Genomic DNA, 23,733 nt, shown 5'->3' on the forward strand with positions numbered 1-23,733 from the left:
AAAAAAAAAAAAAAACAGGAGGTCAGTGAGGATTCAGAAGGACAAACCCCTACTTAAAATTCAGATGTCTTTTTTTTAGATCTGTTAACGGAATCAAGTTTAGTGTGAAAAAGGAGGAAAAACACTCCAACTGAATTTTTTTTAATACATATTTTTTTATGCAACCATTGGGCGGTCGAGGAATGTGCTTTGAAGTTTTGTTTTTCTGCAGCTGTGCGTGTACGAGTTATTAGTTTAGTGTGCACGCTGGTGCACGGCGTCTGCGTGGGCCGCTGACAGACAGGAGAGAGAGGGCTGAATGCAGCGTGTGTGTGTGTGTGTGTGTGTGTGTGTGTGTGTGTGTGTGTGTGTGTGCGTTGGAGAGGGAGGGGGTCCCACCTCCTGTGACAGGAATGGGATGAGCTGAGCACAGATCACGTTCAAACCGCTTGGCAATCTCCGTCTGAAAGGGGGAAGAAAAAGAAGAATAAAAAAAAGATACTGTTGCTTCGATGAACACACACACACAAACAGCTTAGATGGAGCTTGAACAGAAAGAACACACACACACACACACACACACACACACACACACACACACACACACACACACACCACACACACACACACACACACACACACACACACACACACACACACACACACACACGGCTGTGGCCTGCTTCTCCCAGGGCCAATGTGGTAAATATTTCAGCTGCTTACATTTGGTCCATGCAAATGGAAACTCTGCCAGGGAGATTGGCTAAAATATTCATGGCCGGCATCTGCTGCGGCCTCAGCCAGCCCACACAGTGTGTGTGTGTGTGTGTGTGCGTGTGTGAGATGCAAGAAAAGATGCAAGATTCACCTTCTTTTCTCATTGTGTGAGTCTCGTGTGAGTCTCGTGGTGTGTGTGTGTGTGTGTGTGTGTGCGCACAAACCTGTTTCTTATGTGCCCCCTTGCATGTCTGTGTGTCTTTGTGCGTCCGCATTTCGCATGCTCGAGTGTGTGCGTTCCCTCCTGGGGGGTCAGTGATTCCTGCTGTGGGTGTGTGTCCGTCTCGATCAGCTCTACTACACAGCACACTCTCCCTCCCTCCCTCCCTCCCTCCCTCCCCCCCATCGCTCTCTACTCTCTCCATCGCACTCCGTTTGGTGACGTTTCCTCCCATCCCATCCCCAACCCTTCCCAGTATTAGTGCAGTAATCAGTGTTCGAAGCGTTGTTATGTCCAACATACACACGCACACAGACATGGAGACACAGACACACACACACACTTTGCAGCATATCCAGCCAGGCTGTTAGGGCTAGTAATGATATGCATGCAGAGATCATGACAACATCATTATGGCCGCAGGCGGTTTTTCTTGTTGACGGCTAGACTCTGCATGACTCTGTGTGTGTGTGTGTGTGTGTGTGTGTGTGTGTGTGTGTGTGTGTGTGTGTGTGTGTGTGTGTGTGTGTGTGTGTGTGTGTGTGTGTGTGTGTGTGTGTGTGTGTGTGTGTGTGTGTGTGTGTGTGTGTGTGTGTGTGTGTGTGTGTGGGTGTGTGTGTCTCTCTCTCTCTCTCTCTCTCTCTTTCTCCACTCCCCCCCCCCCCCCCCCCCCCCATCTCATTCTCTCTCCTAAGTGATTTATTGATGCCGGACTGACTTCCACCTCTCCTTTTTCTCCCCCTCTCGCTCATTCCTCCCGCGCACATATTGCTCTCCCCCCTCCCTCCACTCTCCCTTTTTCAGCAAAGCAGCGTGCTCCCTCCCCCCCCCCACGATTCCCTCCACCCTCTGAATCCATCACCCACCCCAAGGGAGACACAATGATTCTTGTTAGAGAACTCCAACTACTAAGTGACATCTTCTGGAGAGGGAGGGAGAGAAAGAGCTGGGGGGGGGGGGGGCAATCGAGAGAAAAAGGATAAAGAGGGGAAGACAAAATGGGAGAGGGGAAATGAAAAGGGGAGGCAGTGGAAGAAGGGGAGGAAGCTAGAAAAGGGCAGATTGGGTTGAGAAAATTACAGCCAATGAATGAAGGATGTGGGAGGTAGCAGAGAAATAGAGATAGAGAAAGAAGAAACAGGGGAGGCCGGGGAGGAAAATCTAAATGTGGGAGGGGTGGCGGTGGGGGGGTGGTGGAGTATGACAAAGCGAAGCGATTGAGATGGTGAAATGAACAGAGTGAGAGAGAAAAAGAAAAAAAAGTAGACGGCAGGAAGGCAGTGACCTGATTCAAAGTGAAATTCAGCATGGACTGTGTGTCTGATGAGACAGAGGTGGAGGCAGAGTGACGAGGGGAAATGAGAGAGGAAGAGAAATCAATGGGAAGGAAGAAGGACGGAGAGGTGAAGAAACGGGGATTAAGGAGGAAGAGCATTAAAAAAAAAAAAGACAAAGTAAGACAGCAATTGAAGGGAAAGGAAAAAGCGGGGATGAGGATGGAGAAGCAGGTCAGGAGTGGTGAGGGATGGATGAAGGGATGAAAGGATGAAGGGATGAGGCAGTTGGAGGCTTGAGGAAGGCCAGAGAATTCTTGTCGGTCTCTCTGCCCGAGGTGGAGAAATGAACATTGTTTGTGGACCCTATTAACGCCTCCGACGCATAACGGCGCCGTATGAGTCCATCGGGGAGAGGACGGACATTACAGCGGTAGAAAGACGGCGAGAAAATGCTGTGGGAGACGGATCCAACTCACCTGTTTGTGCATTTCAATGTTAAGGCCGTAGGACATCTCGTAATACTGAAACACAGGAGGACATTAGTTAACACAAGGGATCAGAAAGAATTAAAGTTGACCAAAGGGCAAAACATTTTTCATGAGTAGATTAAAAAAAAAAATGATATAAATGAATATTTTCCATGTTGATGTGGAAATGAGAATAATCATTTTTAAAAGACAGAATGAGAATTTAAGGGAATAAAAACAAAGCAAGCCAATGTATTACCAAAACCAATCTTGATACTGTGAATTACATATAAAAATAAAAAAGTAAAGGTAAAAAACCACTGTTCCATCCTAGAAATGACAGGATATCTGATAACACATATTGAATAAAAAATGAATCAATCCTACAGTCACTTCCATCGATGCAAATATCACTGGCACACAAAAGGTGTAAAAAAAAAAAAGTAGACCCCATTAAATATTCAATTAGCTCCTTTTCAATTCAAGTTTTCAAGCCGTTTATTAGATACTTTTGACAGGACGAGGGGACACTTAAAAAGGAGTCCGGGACGACGGCGAGTTGCCGTCTTCAAACCGCTCACTTCCTCACGTGCGACTCTTCCTCGAATAAATAACGCAAATTAATTCAACGGCGCGAGCCCAGAGCCACTCACAAAATCATTTTCTGGGTGCCGAGCTTCAGACGACGCCGCCAGCCCCTCGCAACGTGCACTCTGAACGTGCACTCTGAACGTGCACTCTGAACGTGCACGCATGTCCCCAACGGGAACAATGCCACTAATTTCACCTCGACTCGGCTGAAAGTCAGCGGCACATAAATGACCCCGAGGCGCGGCGCGGAGGCCAGAAACCCGAAGCGGGGGAAATTGTCGGCGGGCCGGAGGAAGGTGACAGACTATTTTTTGACCCTGGCTTTTACCCAAAAAGTACAAGGAGCTACGGGGGGAGTGCAGGAGGAGATGAATGCCACAGAGAGAGGAGGGAGGGGGACAGGTGAGTGTCTCTCTCTCTCTCTCTCTCCCCCTCCCTCCCTCCCTTCAGAGATGGAAGGAGGAGAGCATTTTTAAGCCGGATGCCTTCAAAGTGACAGGCTGACATTTGCTTTTCAGCGTGGCTGGTCTTGGAGAGGAGAGGAGATTGGTAACCAGGCAGCCAGAACACGCTGGCAGGACGGGAGAGGAGATGCAGCGCTCCCCTCGCTCTCCAGACGTCTTCTCTGGCAGTTAGCACGCCCGTGTGTGTGTGTGTGTGTGTGTATGTGTGCGTGCACGTGCAGGTGTGCATGTTTTGTAGCACACGCATGCAACTCTGTAGACGTGTGTATCAACGTACTTTGTGGCCACGGTCCCCCGGCGCATGTGTGCGTGTGTGTGTGTGTGCGTGTGCGTGTGTGTGTATGCGTTCCTTTTTTTTTTCTGTGTGTGCCACCATAAAAGACGCTTTTCCTGGCAGCTGCCTGGCAGTTGCCGTGCCAAGTTTCTCCTGTTGCTTAGCAACATTCAAACCCAAATCATCTGCCAGGAAAAGGAGACCTGGGGTATGCTTGGTGCCAGCTACATCTACCCCCCCCCCCTTCTCCCCCACCCCCCGCGATGGGACGCAAAAGCTTCAAACTTTATAGGAATATCTAAAATGAGTGGGCCAATTAAGCTGCAGTGTCAGAGAGCAAACCATGTGATCACAATTACTTCTAACACACACACACACACACTCATTTTTGTGTGTGTGATCAAGGAAAGCGCTTGAATCGGACCAGGCATCGGATTCCACAGTTCGGCACGAAGGAGTTTGATACTCAGCGCCATAAACTCAACACCGTGGACCACAGAGCGCTGCAGCGAGTCCCGGGAGTACACATCTCAGAAAGAAAAAGAAAACACTTTCATAAGCAAGGACAAGCATTTCCTGCACATGCAGGTGCCATTTATCCTGAAGTCCTATCATGTGTGTGTCGGTGTGTGCGTGTGTGTGTGTGTGTGTGTGTGTGTCGGTGGGTGGTCTTGCGTGTGTTTTTTGGTGGGTGTTTGGCAGCTGTTGGCAGATGAAAGGAATTCAGCAGACTTGGCATCCCATGTGTCGTGGAGAGACATGGCCTTGGTGTGTGTGTGTGTGTGTGTGTGTGTGTGTGTGTGTGTGTGTGTGGCGTCTCACCATAACGTAGTGCCTCTGGATCTCCGTCTTCTCTGTGGCCAATTTCTCACATTCCAGTTTCAAACTGCAACAGAGGAAAAACGAAAGAAAATTAATTGTTTTGTCTCACATCACAAAAAAAAACACACAATGCAATTAACATTATGAAAACAAATGACTCCCTGCTCGTTCGTCACCCCTCCCTCTCTTTTCCCCTTCTCCCTCACACCCAGTGGGGGGAGGAGAGGGCCGGGTGACTGGAGTGCTGACAGCCCATTATCACCTCAGAGCAGAGCAGAAATAGACAAAGTCACGCTCGGAGCCTGAAACCCGGCCAAGACTGCAGGCACATCCAAGGTCTCTCTCTCTCTCTCTCGCTCTCTCTCTCTCTGGACAATTCTCAATCTATCCCTGTGCCCTCCACTCATCCTCATTTTGTTTCTTGCCCAATTATCAGCCAGTCCTCCCGTCCGTGCAGCCTTCTTTCACCTTCGACTGCGCCGCCTGCCAAGTTTCCCCCCGAAGTCAAAGCTTCAGCTTTAAGTGGTTCAAAAGTGCCAGTTCGGTCTGGGTGTGTAATACATTGCCTCTTTTTTTCTGTTTTAACAATCACTTCTCCCTCCTTCTGTTCAGGAGGTGACCCGTGTGTGTTGTAAGCATGTGAGGCAACCGCAGCGAGGTCTGTTGTGGTACCACACAGACACACACAACACACACACACCAGCAAAACACCACCTCTCCCACGTGTCCCATATTTTCTGTCTATCCTCCGGCTCCGTCGCTCTCTCCTCGCACAGAATCTAGTCTCTGGTGTCCTCTAAAACACAATAACGCACGCACGCAAACACACACACTTCCATTTCTAAATGTGTTTGTATATCAGGTCCAATCGCGCAAACACCTCCCTTGTTACTCTGCAGCTCTCTCTCCTCATCTCCCCCCCCCCCCCCCCCCGCCTCTCTTCCTCCCCCTCCCCAGAGAGGCGGTATATTCCGGGCCCTAGGCAGTGTAAGCCAACTTGTTTGCGGGCAGCAGGAGAGATAGATGGATGGACGGGTGTGTGTGTGGGGGGGGTGGAGGGGTGCGGTGAGGCGGGTCGAGGGGGGTGGAGGGAGTCGTTTGGCGGCGGGAAATTAGAATATGATTAATACCGCAACATTACCCCCCCCAACAGCAACAGGTAATAACGGCCCCATCACCTCCCCTCCTCAAACGCTGCTCGCACACACACACACACACACACACACACACACACCTAATTGACTCATTTATCATTGCCAGTCAGTTGAGGGGAAGAGGGATAAGCGAGAAGCACGGCGAGGAGCGGGAGAGAGGGGGGAGGGGAGGTGGAGGGTGGGAGTGAGGATTAAACCACCCCAATAGATTTTATTACAGTGGAATTGCCTCTCGGCACAAGCCACTCTGGGATGAGGACTAACTAATGCGACTGTGTGTGTGTGTGTGTGTGTTCATTATGACGAAGTTGGGAGGAGCTTGGTGAAGCAGAGCTAGAGACACACTAGACATAAGAAGAGTTATTGATAAGCACAGAGAAAAGTGAGATTGTTGTAGCAAATCCTGCTGTGATTCGTTCAGACTTTTGTGAATTGATAATCTGTGGATTGTTTGAGTTATTACTTGAAAAAAAAAAAAAAAAAAAAGCTTCGTCTGTTGAGGTCTTACAACGGACAAAAAAATCAAAAGACGTAATTATTTTAATGCAGATAAGCAGATGTCAATAAGTCTCAAAACTTTCAGTCTCTGACTAGCAGAAAGAAGTCGGATTGCGTAGAAGACGATGAGAAACGGATTGATCATCTCTCTAAACATTGTAGTCTTGAGTTTATGGATTAAATTCATATTTATGTTTTTTCTTAACACAGCATGATGTTAATCTGGTAAATTACAGTCCAGAGTAAAATGGACCATAAAGCAGAGAATGCTTTACGGCGCCATTACTTTGATTGACAGGTCCCTGCTGCCTCCGCATTCCAAATATGGCAGTATGGTCGCTTCTTCACCACACACACACACACACACACACACAGAAACACAGACACACACACACACACACACTTACAGGAAAGACCCCAAGGTCAGAAAGAAATAACCGGTCCCCACAAAATGGACTTCAAGGAATTAAATTACTGTATGTGTGTGTCATTTTGTGGCTCTGTAGGCGCATATTGGAGGGGGGGGGGGGGGGGTCCGGGCCTGGAGCGGGGGGCAGGAATCGAGTACATCATGTCGAAAGGATTGCCTTTAATAATTAGTCTTCAGCTCAGCCCCATTTACCGAGAGAAAGAGAGAGAAAGAGAGAAAGAGAAAGAGAGGTCTGCAGGACGAAAAGACAAAGCAACAGAGAAAAAACAAGGCTGAGTGAGTGAGACGGAGAGAGCAGGCCAAAAAAAAGGAGATATAACAGCACGTGCGTGCATGCGTTTGTGTGCACGTGCGCCGCGGTGGGCTCGGTTCCTCCAATCTTTCACTGGCGGTGACAGGAGATAAGATGATCAGCCGAATGCGCTACAAATCTGCAGCCTGCCAGCCTCCAGACAGCTCTGTCAGTGCTCTACTGCGACACACACACACGCACACACACATTAAACATGAAGGATGGAAGGATTTAGGTGTGCGCGTGTGCAAACTAAAGCTACATACATACAGCGCATATACACTGCAGGCCCGCGGGCACATCGACAAAACACGCTTGTGAGCACACATACAGTTTGGAACGCCCACACAAACCTGCTAAATAAACACACACACACACACACAAACGCACACTATCGAGAGCCGACAGACAGCGAGGCATCTAATTAAGACCCTGTACTTTGTAGAAATGTGCAGACTGCATTTTCAGTCTGCATGTTTGAAACGGGCTACCGGGTGCTCGGGGAGGGCGGGTTCTGAACAATACTTTTAATTTCACCATTCCCTCATTGATTATTTTACAGAATCTCTGGTTGCGTGACTATTTTTGGAGAAGAGAACATTGATCAGAGGGAGCAGGGCTGCAGAAACACAATCATTAAATGAGTTGGTGCCAGCTGATTTAAAAAAAAAAAAAGGTTTATTTTCATAAAAATTAAAAACTGAGCCCTTTATTAGGCACAGAGCCTTAACTGTAGATAATTGATTATCTATCACTTAACATTTAAATTTCATTGTTATAAATGTGGTGCGTTACATGAGTGAGACACTGCATTGCTGTTATTTCACTCACTATTCTCATACAACATAACGTCACCCATCTCAGAACACAACGGCTATGAAGGGTAAGCGAGGGCCTATATTTTTGGGGATCTGGTGCAGCCCCCCCCCCCCCCGACTGCATCATCTATTAAAATGGCCCAAATGCCACATTTTACAGCGACGTCACACATCCATCTTTTTCAATATAGAAACATTTCCGGGCAAAAATCGGTCTCCACTAAACCTTGTGATCCTCGTTAATCCGGACATGCTGCTTCCAAGTCTGGTGCCTCTCCGTCAATTCAGAACTCCAACTTGTTATGCAGTCTGGGGCCCTTCGTCTTCTTGGCAAACAAGCGTCGTCTCTGACACTATGTGCTATGCAAATACAGCGCTACCAGCCAGAAGAGAACACACACACACACACACACACACAAACATGGGTGGGAGCCACGTAGCAACTGCATTGGTGTCGTGCCTTCACAGCGTCAGCGGCATTTAGCCCGCCAGCCTGCAGGTATGTGACGGTTCCCTTTACATCACATTAACTATTGATGAACGAGAGCTCCCTGCTCCCCTGGAATCAAACTACTTTTATCATCTCTCAAGGGTGTGCACCAGAGCAAAGACGCACACCCACACACACACATTAAACAAAGCTGGGATCTTGTTGCACAACAGCAGGCCAACCGTAGCCCTCTCTACACACACACACCTTTATAAAAAGGAGAGGTTGTAGCACACAAACCGATCCACGAACAAAATATGCACGCGACAATGAAGAACAACCCGTCTGCCCTCCCTAAAGCAGATAAAATGTCATCATTTAGTGGGCGACAGACAGTCAAGTGACTATTGGAGGAGGACGGTCTGACTATTTTCTGCAATTAGTCACACCAACAGACACCAGTCAGTCATCTTCGGGGCCCCTAACCCGGGCCGGTCGCCAGCCAATCACAGGGCCGACAGCGATGGGCCAACCACTCACTCTCACATACACACACACACACACCCACCGACGGGCAATTTAGAGTCCCCAATTAACCGAACCCCCCGGAGCATGTCTTTGGACTGAGGGAGGAGAGCCCACGCAGACGCGCGGGGAAGAACGTGTGCAAACTCCACCCCCGTAGAAGATCTATTCAATTAAATCCAGACCGACTCATCTGCATCGCCTACTCGGGAACTTTCTTCCATGCATATCTGACACTACTGAGCTCTGGTGAACAGGCATTTCTATAAAAAAGGAGTGAAAATGCCATTCCATGTCCATTTTAAATAAGACAACTAATTGGCTGTTAGGCGCGAAAACACTGAATGTCGTCAGAATGCGTACGCACAGAATCCATGCGTCCCAAGAGAGATTTTTTTTATGCATCCATTAATCTTATTTTGTACGAGAAGGATGACTTTTTCCCCTGAAAAAAAAAACAATCCTAACTGAATCAATAATCCGTTATCTTTTCAGCTCAACAAAGTTTGTTAATGAAAAGAAATAATGGACATGATGCACCAATAATGAAAAGTGACCATTACAATTTCTCAGCAACACCTTAAAAATTGTTTATTTTGTCCAATTGACCAAGACAAAGAAAAGAAGTGCAGCTGGAACCCGCCGCCGTTTGACTGCTGATCATCATGTGATCATGTGACGGGCAAATATTTAGACAAACGCACTGCGTGTGAGGTTACGACAGCCGGGTAGGATTTGGGCAAAGAGAAGTAAAGGGTGCTCCAAAGTGATGAGTGGCAGCATGTTAGCAGTAAGTGGAGAGCCCACCTTCCCCTACAGACCACACACAAAGCAAACTGTGTGTGTGTGTGTTTAAAGAAAGAATTACAGTAATGAGAGCGATGTGTCAGCAGCTCCTCCCATCATCCTGCAGCCTGCTGATTACAGCCTGTTTAGAGGTAACACACACACACACACACACCAAAAAGCAGTCACTGACCCCCCGATGACCCTTTAATTAAGCAACCCTTCCCTTTCTTTAGGGTCCTTAGTACCCTTCATACCAACCACACAGATGGCACCAAAACCAATGAGCCACACACACACTTCCAGCTCATCGGCGCTAATCCCTTCCCTCCGTCTATTTCCTGTCGTCTAATCCAACATCTATAAAAGAAATCCAGCCACCTTCGCTGCAGACAAAATACGCAGCTAAGCCCGTCTATTTCTAGACGTCTGCCATTTGTGTGCGGCGATAATTGGGGTGGCACGTACACCGCGGAAGCGCTCGAAGCACGCGCACCAGATTCAGGGGGTCCGCCTGAACGGGTCGGCGTGCTGGCGTCTGGCTGTGTGGGCGCATCGGCGGCGTTTTCCCCGGGCGTCGCGTGAACGGCGATCCGATTGCAATCGGACGGGAGAATCGCGTGGATCCGCACTTCCACCCCGACTGCAGGAGGACGGAAACAAGGCCAGCGCTAACCTGACCGGCCGCGGCCTCGTCCCCCCCAAGCAGGCTTAAATAGAGATGCGAACAGAACAGGGCCGAGGGGGTCCACATGTCAGAGTTACACGTCATGGGAGAGAGTCAAGTGTCTTTATGGAGGCGCTTGTGATGTTAAAGGGTGACTCCTCATTTTACAACTTAATGGCCGTTTTATGACCGGAGAACAGCATCTGGCTCAGGAGGCGTCGATGTGCATGACTGTGATTGTCTCCTGGGATTCACGCCACACACACACACACACACACACACACACACACACACACACACACACACACACACACACACACACACACACACACACACACACACACACACACACACACACACACACACACACACACACACACACACACACACACACACACACGATGAAATAAAAGCCAAGTAAAAGTTATATATCTATTTCCATCCACATTTTCTGCGTGTTTTTGGGGGTACGCTTGCCATTATCACGCTAATAGATGTGCTGGAGTAGAACTAAGTGTCCCCTGATCGTGATTTTTAACGCTGTCCATACAATCGTCTCTGCTGCGGCTTTAGTGACTTTGTTTGGCACCAACAACTGACCGAACCCTTAAAAACTCCGACACAATCAGGTTTAATAGCGGGGCGAGACCACGCGGCTCTTTAGCATCATTTTACACTCTTGTAAATTACAGGCTGCACTGTGGGCCCACAGAATTTTGACTGTCACCATTAAAATGCGGATCAACTAAACTCACAATCTCATGAACTGAAATCTGTTGAATGACAGATTGCCTGCGAGGACCCGGGCCACAAAAAACAGAAACCCTACCACACTTTCCTCTGGACTGAAACCTCTGACTTCAGTGACCCCGTGTTGTTCACAGCGGCGGTGGTGCAGACATAAAGTATTATGATAAAACAACTAGGGGGAAAAGGGACTTGATTCATTGACGTCACGCAAATGTTTCTCCCCCCCCCCCCCCCCGTTTTTCCATGAAATGGTGGCAGGGCGGAAGCCTTGGATCGTCCTCGGATAGGCCTTACTGTCCTAGATAAGCTCATATTGAAATGTCCAATGAAGTGCATAAAGTGATGAAACCCAGAAGCAGACCTACTAGAAGCAACCCAACCTGATAAAATAAATATTAGTGTATTGCAAAACTACGTATCAGTACATTCTCCGTCATTCCACTGAAGCCTAGAATATATCCTGCTGATTTTAGGGCCTATTTGGGGGTCGAGACTGAAGTACCTGAACCAGGCATTCTGGGCTCAGTAATGGCGAGTTTAGAGGGTTGGGTGAGCAGAATGGACAGAGGTATACAGACGCACGCACACACAAGCACAGGCAGGCATTTGTGTGTGTGTGTGTACAAGGAGGCAGTAGTAGCCCCAGGGGCTGGAGGGGCTGTGGCCAGGGGCAGCAGAACAAAAGAAGTTTGAAGTGGAACAGAAAGGGAGGGGGGCCATATTCTGGCCGGCTAAATCAAAGCGGGACGAGCGGGGGAGAGTAAGGGGAGTGAGAGGGTGGGGGCCCTGTGAAGGTGTGCCACAAGAAGAGAGTGTGAGGGGAGGGGGGGCAGGGTTGGCCTCTATAGTGAGCCCCAAATCCCACATTCAAAAAGGCATTCTGGCCACATTCCTGCAGATACAACACACCACACGGCGGTGCAAGAAGATCAGAAGCTCGGGTTGGAACGAGCAATGGCACAATGCATTTAAGTTTTCACAACCGGAGACGACACCAGCACAGTGTTGCATACTAGTTTACAGTGAAAGTAGCTCGGGGGCGGGGCTAAGAAAAATCCAGAATCTGCAACACCAGTCTGACCTTCTTATAACAGTCTCGCAACAGCTCCTTTTTTCCTTCTTTATTTTGTAGGGACCTTTTATTCATTATTTGTTAATATTAAAGTTTCTAATTTCCTTGAAGAAGGAGACTACCAAACCCAGCCGTGAGCCGATGTATGCACGCGCCCATCCTGGAGGGAAGACCAAACGACCAAACGACACACGGGGCCAGGAAACCGTGCCATGCGAGCGAGTCTAAAAGGTTGCGTAGCTTTGCATCGTCAGCGTTTGGGTGTGGCTCTGTGCGCGTACACATGCACACCGCACAGGTCAATCAACATGCTTCACTAACGGCCTTTGTGTAGACGTATCGACAAAAGGCCCGTACTAAACACTCACCTGTGGTACTGGGTCTGGAGGAACTGGAACTCCTCCTTGATGCGGTCCAAGGTCTCCGGGTAGGTGAGCTTCAGCGACTGGGGCGCCCCCGACGCCGCCGCGGCTGCTGCTGCTGCCACCACTGAGGCCGAGGACCCCGGGGGTGGCTGCAAAGGCGCCTGAGAAGAGAAGAACGCCAACTTAAGGATTTTAATAACAGATGTAATAGTACAGGGGAGTTGCAATCATTTTTGGCATTTTAAAGTTTGTATATCTAATATCCACCATTTCATATTGTCAGTTATGATTGTTCTACTCAGACTTGCCATTGAACATACGAAAGAAATCGAGGAGGGGGACGGGGGACGGGGGGGTCAGGGGACCCCACCATAACTAAAGACCCCTCCGAACCTGGTACTTAGTGTCCCATCTCCACAGGGTTCAGAGCAATTAGGAGGCTACAACCAAGGGGGTAATGCTGCAGGACAGGCAGACAAAAGGGGGCAGAGAGCTGGACCGGCGGTGTGGGGGGAGGGGGGGGCGGGGGTCTGTACGTCTGTCAGTCGATTTGGCTCTCCGTCAAAATAACAGAACGCGGAGGACCACGGGCCCCGGAGACAGCCGGTTCACCAGCTTCACATCGGTCAAGTAAGAGGTTAATTTACAGTAAAGCACAGAACATTTTGCAAAGTTTATTAGGGGGCCAGTTTTTGGAAAAATTGGGTGAATTAAAAAAAAAAAAAGAGGTGAAATGCAAAAGAACATTGAGGGAGGATAGAGTTAAGATAAAACCCACAAATAGAGCAAAATGTAAAAACAAAAGCTCCAAGAATAACCCCGTAATGTTTTTTTGTTTATTTCTGGAGGGGTACTTTAGAATAGATCAAGTTGAATTTTTGCAGATGTGTAACATCTGCTGATGAAATAAAGCTTTTCGTGGAGTGAGAACGGTTACGATCCAGCTGCCACAGCGGCAACATCTTTCCCGCAGCAGTTAAGCAGAGGACCGCATCTCACTTTTCCCTACTGTGCACCTCAACTGGTTATGAAGCTTTGTTTGAATTTGACTTACTGTTAAATTATTTTAATTCATTTAGTAGCAGCTCCCAACGACGTTGGCAAAACAGCGCCTGTTTGCATCCAAAACAAAGTATGACAAGACTATTTAATACGCGAGTTAGCGGCTCATCTTTGGTATGTTCTGCATCTAGAACCTTTGCCCAATGTATGGTGGCTCTTTCCCATAATGCATCTCAAGGGAATACTAAAAACAAAAAAAACACTGCCCTCTTTTGCAGCTCAACAAAATATCCTGCGAGCAGAGTTCACCGAGTGTGGAATTACAGCATTGATGATTCATTGGTACACAACAAAAACACTTGTGTAAGTACTACACACCTGCGGGGTCTGTCACACGTCAATTAATCCACGACTTAATCACACCACTTGACTCCAAGCTGGAAATAATGCCACGGGGGGAACGCAACAGAGTGTTTAAGGCGACGGGGCATGTTGACGCGACGAGAACAGAGCGCGCCCACGGTACATAACGCGCATGTGCAATGAAACACGCATGTCCACGGGCGTGACAGCGGGGAGAGGGACGGACAAAAGAAAAAAAAAAGCGTGGGAGGTGTTTCGGCAGGTGAGACGTCATCGGAAGAGACGAAAAGCAGAATACAGAGGAAAGAGCGGAAGAAATGAATATCTATATAAAAGATGGCTGGAGCGATTATATGGGTTGGACTAGAAAGGGAGTCTGAAAATATACAGAGAAGAGCAAGAGAGGACATTAAGTGTTTTGAAAGGAGATGGAAATAAGAGAGAGAGGGGGGGGGGTGTGAAGGGAAAAACAGAACTAGCGAAAGGAACAAAAAGAGGAAGATGGCAGAGGGGCTGTGGCCTCATTGTTCCTCTTTCTAACAAGCTGCTCTCAATCTGTCGGCCAGATCCCCCTCGTAGAGAGAGAGCGCACACACACACACACACACACACCTCTTTTCTAACAAAAAAAAATGATTAAACACACACACACACACACACACACAAACAGCCCTCCTCTTTCACAACACAAACACACACACACACATACCAATTACTCTTCACAGGGGGAAAAAAGAACACCACGGCCATTTCATGAAGGGAGGGAGGGAGGAAGAGGAGAGTATTCTCCTGTCTTTTTTTTCCATCACTCCCTTTTTTCCCCCCTCAATATAGCAGCTTCTCCAGAGAACAGGTGAGAGGAGCTGGGACATCACCCTCTCAAATAGCGGCGTGAATAAGACAAGTGAGACGTGGTTTTTACCTCGATGACGTTGAAAGAGAATTTTTGTTTTTGGGAGGGCGAACCGCAGACTCTCTGCTGGCTGAGCCACACAGGACCTTATGGCCTTTGTACAGCTGCAGACTTGCGGTCGAGGTCGTTATGATGATTCACACCAGACCAGACGCACAAGACAAGACGCGGTCAAGCATTGATCCGATCCCCAGCATACATAACCAGTTTCCTCCTCCTCCTCCTCCTCCTCCTCCTCACTGGATGGGACGAATCGGGAGGTTATTTTTACACACATCAAAAATATGTCCCATCTGTGATGCAAGAAAAATATGTGTTTGACTTAATGCGGTTAAGATGCGCCAGTATGTTCTACACACCTTTAAAAGGAGTTTTGGGCATGTTAAGATGATTATAGGGACGATAGTGTGAATCGTAATTATTTTGGCATGGATAATCAGCAGAGCTGGCTTTAAACCGAGACGTCAGGTAGTCTGGCTGACCTGTTGACCTCATGGAATTGATCTAGGCCGTGAGCCTCACCTGGATAATCCCACACTCAGTTATTCCCCTTCCTCTCGGGCCGTGTCCCGGCTCGAAAGCAAACAAGAGACATGCCGTCTGCCCTTGAACAAAGCTTACACCGAGTGAAAATTGCAGACTGGATCTTCCAGCGGCTCCCACAAAGCCGGGTCCTGGAATAATGGGGAAGGATTGCATGAGGCTGATTCCCTCGGATACGGTTAGAGATCATCTGATGATCACTCAGGTGTTTAGATAATTCAGTGGGCAGGTGTTAAAGGCACCTCCCCCCCCCCCCGGCCCCGAACAGGCCGTCGTTTTTAGCTTAGGGTCCTTCTCGTTCCAGAGAGCCTAGAGGCTAACATTACGTGGTTTAAGGCCACTCGTTGCATGAGCTGAATGAGGGGAAAAAACCCGGGGAGGACCCCGACACATCAAATCACACACGTTCAGTCACACTAATCTCTCTCTTAGCCCTGGACGGCCTAAGTCAATTGCAATGATTAAATGAAGCCCTCGTGACAAGGACAAGAGAGCGAGGGAGTGTGTGTGTGTGTGTGTGTGTGTGTGAACAGGAGTTGATGGGAATAAAAAACCTCAAACAATCCGGGCCTCATCCCTTTCGGTGGGACAGGATGGGAAACAATCCAATAAGGTTTGATACCAAGCCCAGCGCTGCGCTAGCAACAGAGCAGATCAGGTTCTGTCCTCTGCTAACAGATCACAGCCAAGGTGACACGCAACAAACCCCACGAATGCAAAGACGAGTTACAAATGTGGAACAAAAAAAAAAAAAAAAAAAGTGCGCCCATGAGTTTCGTGGAAAAACAGCATCTGTGGAGACATCAAATTCTGAAGTAAACGGTCCATTAACAGCGCGGCATTCCATGAATGAAATCATTCCTGTTTTCATTTGAGTCGCCACTAATTACACCGCAAGCAACAAACCCTTATGACCTCACATCCTCGCTCTAACCCCCCCCCCCACCCTCCCAAAAAGACATGCGCTCGCACACACACGAGACTACGCGCCCACACATGCCCACTACAAACACTAAGTGGATGTGTGCACGACGCAGCTCCCACAAGTATTTACAAGCACACATGCACTTTATTGTGTCACACATGGCTGCCGCTCCCACGTCAAATACCACCGGGAACCCAGCGGCTGCGTCTCAATCCTCTCCGGCCTTCGCTGACCCGCAGGGTGATTCGCTACCGGATTACCAACCGTAGATGCAGCTGTCGCGCCTAACAAGAAAACACCACGCCAAACGACCCGCCTCTGTGGCGATCATCATCATCGAGGAAGATGGTCTGCCGCTGCCTTCCACCGTGTAGCTAGTGACGCTGCTTAGCCACAGAGTCTTATCACCGGGGCAGACACCCAGCTCCCTCGCTCAGCTTCCCACCGCCAGGGACGCACCGAGGGTCCAAAGCCGCAGCAGCACTTGTGAACGTGCGTCCCCGTGCAACCGTCCACACACCTGTCCCGAGGCCACGGGACATGCCCCATACACTGGCCTCTGTCTGGACGAACTGGACGCAAAAAGCCTCTTCAAATCAAATGATCAAAAACACAACGCGACGACATTCGGCGGTGGTTCGCAAGAAAACTCACAGCAGCCCCCACCCCCCCCATCAAGTGGCTATCTGCTTGGTTCTGCACTGGAGAAACACAATGGTAGTCTCTCAATGATTCCTGCACTCAAAGGGGGCTGCCAGGCACCTGTTTCATTAGCACCGTGCATCTTCACCGCCCCCCCCCCTCATCCCCGCTCCTTCCTCCCGCACGCCTCGTTATTCAAATTTCCCTGCTGTCAGCCCACATTAGCGGAGCGCCACAGTTTGCCTGTCAGCTGGCTTAATTGCTGGAGGTGCCTTCTTTTATTAGGTAACCCCCCCCTCCCCCAAACACCCCCTCAGCTCGTTTGTTCCTTTCCAGCGAGACGCACCTCCACTGCAGCTTCTGTAAACCTGAGATCCCTTCAGCCTCTTCTCCTCCTTTGTTTTCTTCCTGCCTTTTCTTCTCCTCTCCATCTAATCGGGGCCTGAGCGAAGCAGACGAGCTCCTGATCGATAGCCACACTCTCAGCGCTGGAACAGTGGCGATAAAGAGCTAAAAGCATGCCAGGGCCGGGAAGGGGAGGGGTCGGCGCCTTGGTGCTAGCTCCAAGGACCAGGAGAAGGCCTCGCCTCGCTCTTCCCCACAGCAGTCTGCGTCTTCTGGCCAACCACATATTCAAGGACTAGATATGAATCCTAACTGGAGGGACGACGTAGTCAAGCTAGCACGAAACGCGATGACAATTTTATGCCACTCCGATGTTTTGTTCAGACGGATAACCTTTACAAATCGTCACCACTTATGATTTAAGCGTGATTGCAATCAGCGGAACTAAAAAGCTAAAGTTAGTTAGGAGATGCAGATTGTGCATGAGCACCAAGCTAAAGGCCGTGAAGGCAAACTAGTCAGCTGGATGACATTATGTCGTCCCATTAGCCCGTAGAAAACAAATAAAAACACATCTTTGAGAGCCGTTTGCTGTTGCTTTATCGCATCTTTGAATATTTTTAATACCAGCCACAAAATATTTGAAATATCCTGTTCAATATGTGAAAATGCTCCTAATTGTGACACGAATAATATTGTAATGCTTGGTATGCTTTTCTGCCTCTTCCTGAACTGTATTACTGTTTACTAAAAGTATTTCATAGTTTCTTAAGTCTTTTTTTTTCTCTTCTTCTAAATACAACTATAAAATGTGACAGTACGCCTCACGTGAGTCTAGAACATGTGGGTCACAGCCGGGCAGAACGCAGCGATGACAGCTCGCTGCCAGCCTCGCATTGCGGAGATTAAACAGTTTGCCGGGTCGAGTGGCCCTTCGCTCCGAGGTGCAAACAAGAGCTGCTAACGGCCGGAGCCCCTCCGAGGACGGGGGGACGGGGGAGGTGGTTCGCCCTGTGCTGTACGAAAGCAGGCCAGAAACCTGCCCCCCCCCCCCCCCCCCCCTCGCCCCGGGACGCCTGCCCATACATTAAGATGTGGTTTGGAGCTCTCGCAGGAACACGGCGAGGAAGAGGCTGGATGAGAGGGATCGGGTTTAACAGAGCAGACCGCAGGCCCGCGGTTCCGCCTCCTGCAGTCGGCTGTACGACAGCAGGAGAGCTGCCGGTGTGTGTGTGTGTGTAATGTTTGTGTGTGCGTGCTGTGTGTTTGGATAGCAGAGACTTGCATGTTCTCTGTGTCACTTAAAGGGAAGTACTGAAATAATAAAGTTACAATGCTGTATGCACCGGAGGTTGTTTTTTTTTTTTTAAGGGGTGGGTTTGGGTTTTTCACCTGGAAAAGTGAATTTATGAGAAGAGTTAGTCAAAGTGGAATACACAAATGAAGTTGTACTTCACACTGGGCTTAATCTGGTTTCAATGGCCGTGACGTGACAGTCAGGGGTGGGGTGCAGGGTGGCATGGCTGAGGAATGCAGATGAGGGTTAGGCAAATGAGCAGGTCTTAATTGATACTTCACGCTGCTCGAGGACCAGTGTTTATGCATTTCAGCCCGCTCAAAAGCTCTCCACCTAACTCGACTAAAACAAATGAAAGCAGATGCCGCATGAGTTTTGCTCCTAACCCCACAGGGACCCGTCTCAAAGCGCAAGCCAGGTCCTTTTTTTGGTTTGTACGACCAAATCGAGAGCCGAACACGGAGGACTTTCTGCTAAAGTTATTGTCTCCTTCAATAGAGATGAGCCTCTGGTTTTCAGTCCATCATAGGGGGGGGGGGGGGGGGCACCGATCACCCTCAGTATGATTGGAAATACTTTTTTTTTAAAGAATTGAAAAGGGCAGACCAATGAGTGAAGGTGTCAACAAGCTAAGCTGACTCACCCCCTCCAACTACTCCCCTCCCCTCCCCGCCTGCTAGGAAGGGGACAAACAAACACACACTTCATCATCTGGGTCAACTCTACAATAGTGTGGGAATAGAAGGAGACTCCATGTTCCTGGTGGTGGCCACCAAGGACATGAGATCCAAACACACACACACACACACACACACAAAGACACTGAGCAAAGTTGGACGGTCGACTAAACCACTCTGACAGCAGTCTAGCTGACCTTCACGTTGATATAAAAAGGCAGATACGCGCTATGTGTTGTGTACAACAGCCTAAATTCTATTCTATTTACTGTAATCCCCCTCACCACCCACAAAGGAGTCCCCGGAAATACACAGAGCGGGCGACAAAAGACAGAACAATTTCGGCTTCCACTAAAGGCTCAATACGTTTTTTTTTTAAACTATTATTACACACACGTCGTATCTCAGAGGTTCCGGATATAAGACAATAAACCCGTCCGGCGCGTGGAGGCGACTATCGTTACATCGTAGCGAAGCTTACTTACCGGTGGTCGGTTTTGAGGAAACATTGTAGCCGCCGACTTGCGTGTACCCCGTGTGCGTTCTCTTTTTCTTCTTCTTCTTCTTCTTTTTCTCCCCGCTGTACCCTTCTTCTTCCTCGTTCTCCCTTTTCGGGGCGGGAAAAAAAAAGCTTCGTCGAGAAATACGCGCAGCCGGTGTACCGTCGGTCTCAGACAGGCATTTGGCCCGCTTTCAAAGGTAATGTGGCAGAGCTAGCCTCGGCTCGCTCATTCCTCGCCTTCCTTCCAAGACTCCCCTTTGTTCTGGGTTGTATCTCCGACCGCACACCGCGCGGCTCTCGACGCGTAGCGGGCACCGGGGGGGGGGGGGGGGGGAGGAGAGGAGAGGAGAGGACACCCGGGTCCGGCGCAGCTTTTTTCTTCCTCAAGTCCTCAACTTCGCGCTTCCAGCAATTATGATATCGGGTTTTGGTTTCCCCCCTCTCCGATACGTCTTCGCCGTCGGTAGCATGCAGGGCAGATGGGGGTGGTGGTGGTGGAGGTTTGGGGGGGGGGTGATGTGGTTTGCCTGTGGGTTCGGAGACGGACACACCGCCGGGCACATTCAATGTAGCCGCAGCCTCTTTTGTCTCGCTCGCCCGCCGGCCTGCACTCTTTTCACACAACACTCCCAGTCCCTCTCTCCTCTCAATCCCCCCCCCCCCCTCCCCCTTCTCTGATCCTCAATGGGACATAACATATGAGTAGCTTTCTTTAAGGAGGGGGGGAGGAGACCTAAAGACAGTGCCCCCCCCCCCCCAACACCGTTTGTTTTATCAAATTTAATAACCATGTGATGGTTTGGTGATGTTCTTTTTTTGTTTAAAAAAAGAGGTTCCAAATCCCCGAAATACTATAATATTGGGAGTCCAGAACGTCAAGCATTCCCACAATGCTGTTCTTCACATAGCCTGCTGATATTTACATAAAACCCCGCACGTTTTTTTTAATTGTTAGTGTTGCCTGTTGATTAGAAAATACATGCTGGGACTTGTGAACGTTTTATATAATAAAATAATAAAATGTTTTCGTTAGAAAGACGGGGTTCAGAGGAATTGTTTAGTGATTGAATGAAACCTCCACGTGGGGCTCGGCCTCGGCGCCGTAAACACTGGTGAAGTGAGCCAATGAGAACCGATGACACCCACGTGGGGCGTGCTGACCGTTTGCTGATTGGAGGATGTAGGGAGCTCAAAGCTCCACACGTCAATCAAGCAGGCTACAAACTGCTGTGTGAGGTTAACCCTTTCCTGGGTACCGGGAGTGATTGAGAGTGCAAGGAGTTGTGTGGTGTATCAAGATTCAGTGGTTTTCTCTTTTTTTTACTCCCCACAAACCATCAACGCGTAGAAAAATCTTACATTTCCCCCAATTCGTCCTTGTTGGTGTGAAAATAAATAGACTCTCCTCCAACTTCTGCATCATCCTGCTCATTTCTAGATGTCAAAAAATTAATCATGCACAATGGGGGCTGACCAAACAGACCAAATACAACTAAAACAGAGCGGGCAGAACCCACAGAAATACAACAGCGATGATGCTGCAACGCTTGCTCCGGCACATTTTGAATATTCGCATTGTTGTTACCTGGAAAAAGGAGAATTATTTGGGAGAAGAAGGGAGAAATGGTGGAAAAAATTGGTATTCTAGTGGCACGACCCCTTTGGCGGGGCTCATAATTAGAGAGAGAGATATTGAAAAACCAATTTCTGACAGTGGAAATCACAACCTGCCAGAGGTGGAGTTGGAAAATATAGATGTGTGTGTGTGTGTTTTTGTGATACATGTGTGTGTGTGTGTGAGAGAGAAAGAGACAGAGGAAACGCAGAGGGGGAGGGAGAGAGGGAGGGAGGAGGAGGAGGAGGATGAAGGACAGCAGGGGGGCGGGGGGAGGGAGAGGGTGCTGAGAAAGACGAGCCAGTAGGAGGGTTAGAGATTGAACGAGAATGAGAGTGCACACACGGGTGATGAAAAAAGTGTGTGCGCGCGCGCGTGTGTGTGTGTGTGTGTGCGCGCGCGCTTCGTGCGGGTAGGCCTATGTGTTGAGCAGACAAGTGAGGAAATAAAAAATAAAAAGAGAAGGGTAAGGGGAGTGGGAAGGGAGCGGAGGAGAAAAAGAGGGGAATAGAGAGAGAGAGAGAGAGAAAGAAAGATTTTATTGCCATTTTTTCCCATGAATTTTAATGCACGGCGCTGGTCTCCCTCCCGGACGCTGGGATCACATTTATTAGAAGAAAAAAAAAAAAGTCATAAGGAATGCAGTGCTTTGCAGTCTGCTGCTGCACGAGGACATGTTTCATGTTGGTGTGTGTGTGTGTGTGTGTGTGTGTGTGGGTCGGGATGGGCCGGGGGTTGACGGCGAGGGTGCACAGGATGTATGAGGTTGCCTTACGTTGTGCTGGGGGTGGGGGGGGGGGGCATAATAATATAGATGATAGAAAATGATAAGTGAAGGACGCATATCATTGCTATTGGCAGGTCAGAAGAAGCAGTGTGCTTAGAGTGTGTGTGTGTGTGTGTGCGCGTTTGTGTGTTGGCTGAGCTCCATTGATTAAATAAACCAGTTCTCCTCCACCGGCCTACGGGACATCAAAGTGGCCCCCACAATGGGATCGCGACACAATGGTCGCAGCAGGAGCGTTTTTTTTTTTTCTTTTTCGCTCAGTGGGGTGAGGTTGTAAAAGGTGCGTCCCGCGTCAAAGGCGCGTTCGCCCACGCGCGTCCACCTGTCCTCAAAGGAGGCAAACGCAGCGCAAAGGGCCCCGAGGGAGCAGGGGGAGCATCCTTTCATCATCACGATTCACGGCGGAGAGGCCGAAACCAGCGGTTACTCGAAGGAATTATTACCGAGCGGCAAAGCATCAGGTGGGGGGGTGGTGTTCTGAACGAGGTGACGAATGCAAGTTCACTACCCGGGGGACGACATCATTCCGCTGTGGTTGCCGACAGCGATATCCGTGTCAGACTGTGGGCGGGGGGGCATTAGCCTCGTGGCGACGAGGTGTGTCGGACAGACGTCCGGTGGAGGAGATGAAACTATTGGGCCTTTTCACTTTGTTCGTCTGTGAACAGTGCTTATTACGATGTCTCGCTCGGGATCAATTCGCTTCACTTGTCTCTACTAACTAAAATCTAATCTGTAAACTCTCGGAAAATCAAGAGAGATGCACGGCGGAATGCATCAGTTTTTTTCGTCCACTGGCTGTTGTTTTGGTCGAGTGTTTTTGGGGGGATGGAAGGACAAATCGCACCATAATCTGATCCATTCTGATTCATCATTACATGACACTATACGTTCATTACACTTACATTCAAATAAACGATCTAACACCACAGAAGTCAAGTTAGAGAGTCGACCCCCCCTACACTCTCTCATTCGACTCTGTTCTACTCAACAGCAGACAGAGCTTCGGGAAGGGGGGGCGGTATCGGAGGAAGGGGCTTCGGTCGGGGTCATAAAGTTTGGGTTTTTGTGAGGCGTCTCCATTGCCCAGCGCCTCTCTCCAATCCCTCTAGGGTCCAAAGCAACTCCTGCGTGGACTTGAGTGACAGGAGGACAAGGCCACAATGTTGTCACCCCCCTCAACCCCTTTACTCCTGCTTGTATTCCTACCTTGGCCCCCACCCCTCCCCAGTCCCTCATCAGACAAGCTGGGTGTCAGCGCAGAGACGGCACTGTGATTTATTGGTCGCTAGTCCTCTGGGACCCCCCCTCCTCCACCACCACACACAATCTCAACCCCTACCTCCTCCTCGCACTCCTTACATCACCCCCCTCCCCCTAACACACACACACAAACACACACACACACACACACACACCCCTCCCCTTCTGTCCTCTCCTGCTGTACGGCCCTGGGGGGGAAAAGAAGGGGTAATGACCCACATCAGCAGCAGCTCACATGCACACGCACACACACACACACAC

General features: G+C 49.3%; 1 protein-coding gene across 1 annotated transcript in view; it reads right to left on the bottom strand.

Moving 5' to 3' along the window:
* The window catches only part of tle2a (TLE family member 2, transcriptional corepressor a), a 28,673-nt gene extending 8,234 nt beyond the window's left edge, over positions 1 to 20,439 (bottom strand). Inside the window, 6 exon segments of the mRNA XM_037468644.2 lie at positions 379 to 423; positions 425 to 442; positions 2,670 to 2,714; positions 4,812 to 4,875; positions 12,602 to 12,759; positions 19,791 to 20,439. Of these exon segments, the coding sequence (XP_037324541.2) occupies positions 379 to 423; positions 425 to 442; positions 2,670 to 2,714; positions 4,812 to 4,875; positions 12,602 to 12,759; positions 19,791 to 19,814 (354 nt within the window). The 5' untranslated portion in view covers positions 19,815 to 20,439.
* Positions 20,440 to 23,733: the final 3,294 nt, after the last annotated feature.

The sequence above is a fragment of the Pungitius pungitius genome, chromosome 7, assembly GCF_949316345.1.
Source record: "Pungitius pungitius chromosome 7, fPunPun2.1, whole genome shotgun sequence".
NCBI lineage: Eukaryota > Metazoa > Chordata > Actinopteri > Perciformes > Gasterosteidae > Pungitius > Pungitius pungitius.